General features: G+C 51.1%; 1 protein-coding gene across 1 annotated transcript; it reads left to right on the forward strand.

The window, feature by feature from the left end:
• Positions 1-588: 588 nt before the first annotated feature.
• Positions 589-6,728, forward strand: Rpl7l1 (ribosomal protein L7 like 1). Its single transcript, XM_028887214.2, has 7 exons — positions 589-896; positions 1,745-1,853; positions 2,828-2,988; positions 3,876-4,013; positions 5,085-5,194; positions 5,361-5,580; positions 6,420-6,728. Exons 1-6 carry the CDS (start codon positions 856-858, stop codon positions 5,567-5,569), a joined length of 768 nt encoding a protein of 255 aa, XP_028743047.1. The 5' UTR covers positions 589-855; the 3' UTR covers positions 5,570-5,580; positions 6,420-6,728.
• Positions 6,729-8,165: the final 1,437 nt, after the last annotated feature.

Below are 8,165 nucleotides of genomic sequence, written 5' to 3' on the forward strand. Positions count from 1 at the left end.
TCTGAGCGGGCTAGTTCCTTAGTGTGGGCCAAAATGATGCCCCAAGCCGCAGGAACCTAACAATTCCTTGCAGATCCTCACTGTAGTGAGGTGGTGTAGATGAGACAGGGAGGAAGTCTTGTGTCCTCAAAGAGCACTCAAAAGGTGTGGGATAAAGTCTGTGGTGACGGCTGCCAGTGCGGTCCAATACTGCATCGTCCTAGCATCAGTGAACGCGCTGTGCTAGACCCGTGGCCATGGGAGTCCACTCCGCGAGCCTTACACACGGGAGGCCGAGATGAAAAGGAGGAGCAGCGTCAGGGCTGGCTGCTCACCGTCAGTGTGCTGACACCATCAATCTCACAGAGCGAGATTCCTCCAGCGGTCCCGGGGAAAGGCTCGCACTCCGGCATGGGTGAGGGAGCCGAGGTGCAGAGGGAGGGGACGCAAAGGCTCAGAGTCCGAGACACCACCTTTTATTCCCCCAAAGCCTCCACAAATAATCCCCTCCGAGCGTGAGCACCAAGTCGGCCTCTCGAGCCTCCGTGGAGACAAAACACGAGTCCGTGCCGGAAGTGCAGATGCATTGTGGGAAGCGTTTCCGGTTCACAGCCGAACGGCCGCCTTCCAGACGCCACAGCCTCACTGAAAAGGGCTGGATTTTGATGAATGTCATAGACTCTAGGAAGCTTGGAAGGGGCGCGAAGGCAGCTGGAGTCCTCTGGCTGGATCCAGGGCTAGCAAGACCATTTCCCGGAAGTTCACAGCCGCTAGGGGATCGCCGGCGGCCAGGGTCCTCCAGAGTGGGCGAGAGCGGCGTCTCTATGATCAAGGAGCCATCGAGCGGGCCTCTCTGTCCGCCCAGTCAGACTGCGCATGAGCGGTAGCGGTGGCCTCGGGAAGATGGCGGAGGACGGGTAAGTGTTCGGCCGCTGGGGCTCCCGAGCGGGCTGGGTATCCGATGCCATCCGGTCTGCTCCGGCTCCGGGGATGCCGCCGGGTGCCGTGGGGTGCGGAGAGGAGAAGGGGTGGGCACGGAGATGCTGTGGCTGGGGATTGCGCGGCGGCCGCGACCGAGGCTCGGGTGTCCGGAGCGACTCTTGAGACCGCGGGCGGGGAAACTCGGGTGCGCAGAGAGCGGCTGGGGAGAGCCGGGCTCGCCGGCCGGCCGGCCTGGGAGTGCATCTCACACTTAGGAAATCCAGGCCTGGGTGTGCATCTCACACTTTGGAAATCCAGGCCTGGGTGTGCATCGCACACTTTGGAAATCCAGGCCTGGGTGAGCATCGCACACTTAGGAAATCCAGGCCTGGGTGAGCATCGCACACTTAGGAAATCCAGGCCTGGGTGAGCACCTCACACTTAGGAAATCCAGGCCTGGGTGTGCATCTCACACTTAGGAAATCCACGCGTGCCGTGATCGGACGGCTCCCCGGTCCCTCCCTCTTCAAGTCTCGCCCCACCCCACCCCGGCTGTAATTCTCCCGGGGGATCTGAACCGCCCCAGGCGGTCCCGGATGTCACCGTGGTTTCCTCGCTGTCGGTGTCTGTGACAGGCTACGGGTGTGGAAGCCCTGCGAACCTGCACGATCCCAGGGACCAAAGGTGTCCTTGTTTTCAAGGCCCTCGGGACGAATGAGCTTTACAGGTGGACTCCGGACGATCTGAAAAAGACTGACGTGTTCCTAGAAGATCCTGACTCGGCTTGGAAAGCCATTGAATGTTCATTTCGTAATTTTCCTTGATGTCGATTTTTCCTTATCAGGGAGAGAAAAAAGATCCCTTTGGTTCCGGAAAACCTCCTGAAAAAGAGGAAGGCGTATCAGGCTCTGAAAGCAACCCAGGCAAAGCAGGCCCTTTTGGCGAAGAGGGAGGTAATTCTGGGGAGCAGGGGGTGGGGGTAATGGGGTTTGGGGTCGATGCATTTTATTGAGCATATGTTGAACTAGATTTGTTAGCAGACTCTCCCCGACCCCTCTTTGTTCCCCTAAACAGTATAGTCCAGGTCTCCATTTAAGCAAAGATTTACCTAACATCTTTCTGTGAGCAAAATGCAGGAATAGCATGTAAGGGAAAAGTGAAGAGTTTCTGAATTCAAATTAAGTGGTGAAAAACCAGATTTGGCAGGAAAAACATTTTTTTTCCTTCGGCAGGGCCTCTCTATGTGTATCTCTGGCTGATCTGGAAATCCATGGAACCAGTCTGGCCTCAGACTAGCAGATCAGCCTGCCTTGACCTCCAGAGTGCTGGAATTAAATTGCTAACTGTGGCATACTAGTAAAATTCCAGCATTATGAGGGCTTGGGGCAGGAGGGTGGAGAGTTTTAAGGTCAGCTTGGGCTATATAATGAGAACTGTCTCAAACCAAAAGTATCCAACAATTTTTATTTTTATTCTATTTAGAATGATGTGTATATGTGGACTGAGTATATATGAGTATATATGTGAGTATATACAAGTTTTTTGAGGACAGAAGAAAGACCTATTATATTAAATGATGCCCAATACATTGTTTGGTATCATAAAGTAATTGTTACCAACATATAAATTAATTTACCACAAGCTTTTCTTCATAACATCTAAATTTTCTTACCTCTATCTTTGCTTGTGTTCCTCATGTTTCCTTATATAATGGTAAAAGTTTTTTTGTGGAGCCAGGGAGCAGGGTTTCTCTGTCCTGGAACTTTGTAGACCAGGCTGGCCTCACAGAAATCCGCCTGCCTTTACTAGACTCCCAGTGCTGGGATCAAAAGTGTGCGCCGCCACCACATGCAGCTAAAAGTGTTTCTTTTTCGTGGCTCCTTGGGTTAATTGTGGAAGAGATGGTGATGCCTGTCTTCTGCCTTAGGGGAAAACAAAAGAATTCAGGTTTAAGCGACTGGAATCATTCGTACATGATTCCTGGCGGCAGCAGCGCGACAAGGTGCGTGTCCGGCGACTAGAAGTGAAACCTCGTGCATTGGAAGTACCTGATAAACATTCCTTGGCCTTCGTTATACGCATGGAAAGGTAGGGTCCCAGTGTCTTCTCGGAGTCCCTGAGATGGGTGACCTGTTGTGTTCGCTTTAGATGTCTGTGTAGGGAGATAGGAGGTAAAGCCTAACCTGCTACAGCAAATTGTGCCGGGTGCTGTTAGGACAACAGGTGGAATAAGGTCTGTCTGTGATGCAGACTCTCAGGTGAAGTCCGGTTTGTTCGGGGGGTACTCTTTCTAAAACAGGAACAGCAACTTGACACAGACACAAAAGTAGGCAGAGTCCAGGCGTGGTGGCACGTGCCTTTAATCCCAGCGCTGAATCAGAGAAACAAAAGACATGAAGGGTTCAGTGTTGCTGGGGCATATATCCTGGTGAAGGGTTTGACAATACAGGATAAACAGTGCTAGGAAGCCAGCCGTGTCCATACTTAGCAGGATTTTGTATTTGTTCCCATCAAATACAGCTGTGTGCTTCTTGATATAAAACCTCTGAGATTTAAGTATTTACAGCTCTGCCTCTTTTAACCTTCCTGCCGCTGCCCATAATCTCTTTCCTGGATTTGGATTTCCCTCCTTCTGAGGTCAGCCTCAGGTCTGCTCTAGAGGCGACAGTCAAAAAGAACTCTGAATGTGTTCCTTGCTCTTACACCCACCCATTGAAGTGATTCGGCTTCCTTAGACAGACACACAGTACTGTATGTAGCCCACCCACCCTCCTGCCCTGCCATGCTAGCCCGCCATTCAGAGACTGTCCTGTAGTATCCAGGAATTGTTCCACATAATGGGAAAATGATCTGTTTCCAGTCTGCCTTCTGAGCTCTAAAGTGGATTCTGTGTATCTAGTAAATAGTCGTGTGTCTCAGAATTGCCAGACAGACTAGCACAGACTGGAGTCAGACGCTGACGCTGTTCTCTTCAGGACAGAAGGAGTGAGTCTGTTGGTACAGAAGACCATAGCAAAACTTGGCCTGAAGAAGTTGTTCAGTGGTGTCTTTGTCCATGTCACCCCTCAGAGTGTGAAAATGCTGTGCACAGTGGAGCCTTACGTGACCTGGGGGTGAGTATAGTTCTCCTTGTGAACTAATTCCCGTGACTTTGAGTGTTAAGACATATGCGGTATTGCTCTCCAAGATTGGTGTTGTGTTGGGCATTTTGCTTTGGCCTGTCACCAGACAGAGACCCTTGGGGGATGAGGAAGGCCAGTGATGCTGCTGACGGTCCCAGCAGAACCATTTCAGGGCTATGCAGTTGTAGATTCAGACTAAGTGGAATGAGTGACAGAGATCAACACCCGAAGCCAGAGTGCTGGCGGTGCCCGTGTGTCAGTGTGGACTTGGCTGAGTGGTGGCCCGCACCTGTTGTCCCAGACCTTGGATTTTGTCCCAGACCTTGGAGAGCTGAGACAGGGAGGTTGCTCTGGACTCAGGGTCAACCTGGGCTATCCTGTGAGACTCTTTTTCAAACCGAATTTAGAACTGAGTGTGGTGCCTCAGGCCCAGAATCCTATGCACCAAAGACGGAGACAGGAGGATTGCGCAAGTTTGAGGCCAGCATAGGCTACAAGAATAAGACCTGGTCTCAAAGAAACATCCTAATGTCTAATTGTGTGCTCAGGCCTGCTCTGGGGTTTTCAGTTGGCTGGTGGGTTGGTTTGCTTTTAGCTTACTTGAGTCAAAGTACTGCTGGACACAACCCAAGCTCATTTCAGACTCATTGCAGCCCGGGATCCTCCAGCCTCAGCCTCTCGGGTTCTAGCTTGACAGGCATGAGCCACTGTGCCTGGTATCCACCCCCGTTTTTCATCCTTCCTGTCAATTATTTCTCCTGAAAATCCAGCTGAAATGTGACTGTTGTTCACTCCCTGGTTGTGGGAAGTTGGGGTGGGAGGCCGGTTTTTTTTTGGTATTTCAAGACAAGGTTTCTCTGTGTAGCTTTGCGCTTTTCCTGGAACTCACTCTGTAGCCCAGGCTGGCCTCAAACTCACAGAGATCCGCTTGGCTCTGCCTCCTGGGTGCTGGGATTAAAGGCGTGCGCCACCACCGCCCGGCGGGAGGGCCCTTAAAATCCTCTCAGCCAGCTGCAGAACTAAGGCCAGTGTAATGCAGGATGCTGTGTTTGCCTTATATAGATTTCCAAATCTGAAGTCTGTCCGGGAACTCATCTTGAAACGTGGCCAAGCAAGGATTAACAATAAGACTGTCGCTCTGACAGACAACACAGTGATTGAGGAGCACCTGGGTGAGTGCAGCTGTGGGGTCAGCTGGGTGGAAAGCCAGGTGTTGGCAGCTGTGGTGTGGGGTCCAGGGCGTATATATCATCGGGCCCTGCAGTCCCAGTTGCCATGTGATCACTCCTGTACTCTGGCTAGATGAGGGACAAAGGAATCATGTCCTTCTCTTCCCAGGGAGATTTGGTGTCATTTGCCTGGAAGACCTCATCCATGAAATTGCCTTCCCGGGCGAGCATTTCCAGGAGATCTCCTCATTCTTGTGCCCTTTCCACCTCTCCGTGGCCCGGCATGCTACCAAGAACAGAGTGGGGTTCCTCAAGGAGATGGGTTCTCCTGGCTATCGGGGTGAACGCATCAACCAGCTCATCCGCCAGCTGAACTAGACTGGGACCAGGTGAGGCTGTGCTGCAGACTGCTCGTGCGCTCACTCTCTTCCTCCCCCCCCCACCCCCCCCACTCCCTCGTGTGTGTGTGTGTGTGTGTGTGTGTGTGTGTGTGTCTGTGTGTGTGTGTGTACACAGCACAGTGCTCATGTGGAGGTCAGGGACAGCTTGGGGTGGAGGTTGGTTCTCTCCTCCCATATTGGTTCCAAGGATCAAAGTTGAGTAGTTCGGTCTTGGTAGCAAAACCGTCTTTGTAACTGAGCCATCTTGTCAGCCCCTGGCCTGACTTTTCATGGGCCATGCTTGTCCATTTTAAGTCCCTCTGTGAGCTGGAGGTGTAATTAGTGGTCGAGAACTAACTACAATTGCAAGTTCTTAGTCCCTGGCCTTGCTAGAAGAGTAGTTCTTCCTGGGTGTGCTGGTACTTGAGAGTCCTGTTAAGATAAGCATGTTGATGCCGGGCAGTGGTGGCGCACGCCTTTAATCCCAGCACTCGGGAGGCAGAGGCAGGCGGATCTCTGTGAGTTCGAGGCCAGCCTGGACTACCAAGTGAGTTCCAGGAAAGGCACAAAGCTACACAGAGAAACCCTGTCTTGAAAAACCAAAAAAAAAAAAAAAACATGTTGACCTGTCGAAGGGTCAACGCCTGATGAGGACATGAGGCTGTCCCTGTTAGGATACAGGCTAGAAAACATCTGTGTTGCTGTGGACATTTAGCCTGCAGTGGAGGAGGAATCCCATCATAAAGGACTTTGTTGGCTGTGGTGGGGAGAGGACCCCACCCTGGGTGCCGTGAGTCTGTCGCTCTCGGTCCAGGTGGTTTTGATGCAGCTGTGTTTTCCTCCCTTAGGATTCCCAAAGACACGGTGCACTGGAAGAGTGCTTTTGTATCTCAGTATCTTCAGAGAAGATGATTTCTGCCTTCACACTGGAAGGAAGAGGCTGGGAGAAAGACTCGGGTCCGAGCATTGTGAACCTCACCACAGCCCAGTTCCATGGAAAGTGGCTGCCCTGCTTCGTCCTGCCTGGTGTCTTGGTGTTTAGTGTTGGGTGGGCACAAAGTCCAAACACCCTTCCCACCGCTTCAAGACTAAAGCAATGGACCAGACCAGGGCCATACTTGAGTTTGGAAGAAAAGAGTCTTGGTTTTTACTTTTTATTTTATTGTTGTCAGTGCAGGTGACTTTTTTTATTTGTTTGTTTAAGACAGGGTCTCACTGTGTACAATCCTGGCTAGCTTTAAACTCCATAGCAATCCTCCTGCCTCATCCTCCTAGGTGCTAAGATTACAGGTGTGTGCACCCCCAGCCTGGGAACTTACTCCTCAGACATGAAATGTGGTTAGGAAGTGACGAAAGCAGTGTGCGGTCTTGTGCTGTGAGGCCATGGTGGACCTCGGTGTCAGCTTTGGTCAGGCTTGCCTGTCCTGAGTCGGTGTGGTGCCGTTTGAACCCTGACCCAATGTTTAAAATGGGGGTTGTCTACGCTAGGAAGACACATGCCTCCTAACCATATACACACTCCCATTGTGCTCAGAACTCCACGCCCTCTTGGCCCCCGTGCCTCTTACGTGAGGACAGCCTGCTTTTATGAGCATTGATCGAGCATTCTGTGCTCGAAGAGACTAAAGTGAGAAACTGGGCCTTGTGTTACACCCCCTTAATCCCAGTGCTTGGGAGACAGAGGCAGCAGAGATCCTGAGTTTCCTGCTCTACAGAGTTCCAGGACATCCAGGGCCACACACAGAAATGACTCAAAAATGTATCCGGGAATTGCCCATTAAATTTCACCCTGGCTTTCAGGATGGCCTTGGGAATTCCCCTATCAGACTTTCCTTAAAACCCGCACCAGGTGGTGGCGCACGCCTCTAATCCCAGCAGAGACAAGCGGATCTCTGAGTTCGAGGCCATCCTGGTGAGATCCATGACAGGCACCAAAACTACACAGAGAAACCCTGTCTCAAAAAACAAACAAACACATTCCAGGGGTCCACTTTTTTAACTATTGTTTTCCCTTGAGATTTCCTGTAACCTTGGCTCACTGTGAAAATGAGTTAGAAATAATGACAAGAGCCAAAGCCGCGTGCTGGTAGCACTTAATTCCAGCACTTGGGAGGCAGAGATAGGCAGATCTCTGAATTCATTCCTGCCTGGTGTACAGAGCAAGTTCCAGGACAGCTAGGGATACATAGTGAGACCCTGTCTCAAGGGGGAAAAGGAAAGAAAAATTTAACAGTGCCTCAGAACATGCCAGTTACAAGGTCAGTGGATTCCAGAATCTTCCAGGGGTCAGTAGCTGCTGTTGTAGAGCATTGGGAGATGAGGTAACCAAAAATGCCTTGCAGTCACAGAGAAATGCTAAATGAGGCGCCCTAGGCAGTGTCAGAGTGCTTCCCTAATAAGTGTGAGGCCCTTTAAATAAGGGGCACGGCTTCCGTTTCTGGCCTGAAAAGTGGAGCTCCTGGATGTCAGAATTTAAAACAACTTTTAAAATAATTGTAAGTAAAAGACTATTTTTAGATGTATTGTGTGTGTGTGTGTGTGAGTATGTACCATGAGTGTGGCCCAGAGCAGCCAGAAAATGTGTGGTGCCCTAG

Source organism: Peromyscus leucopus, chromosome 16_21 (assembly GCF_004664715.2).
Source record: "Peromyscus leucopus breed LL Stock chromosome 16_21, UCI_PerLeu_2.1, whole genome shotgun sequence".
Taxonomy (NCBI): Eukaryota; Metazoa; Chordata; class Mammalia; order Rodentia; family Cricetidae; genus Peromyscus; species Peromyscus leucopus.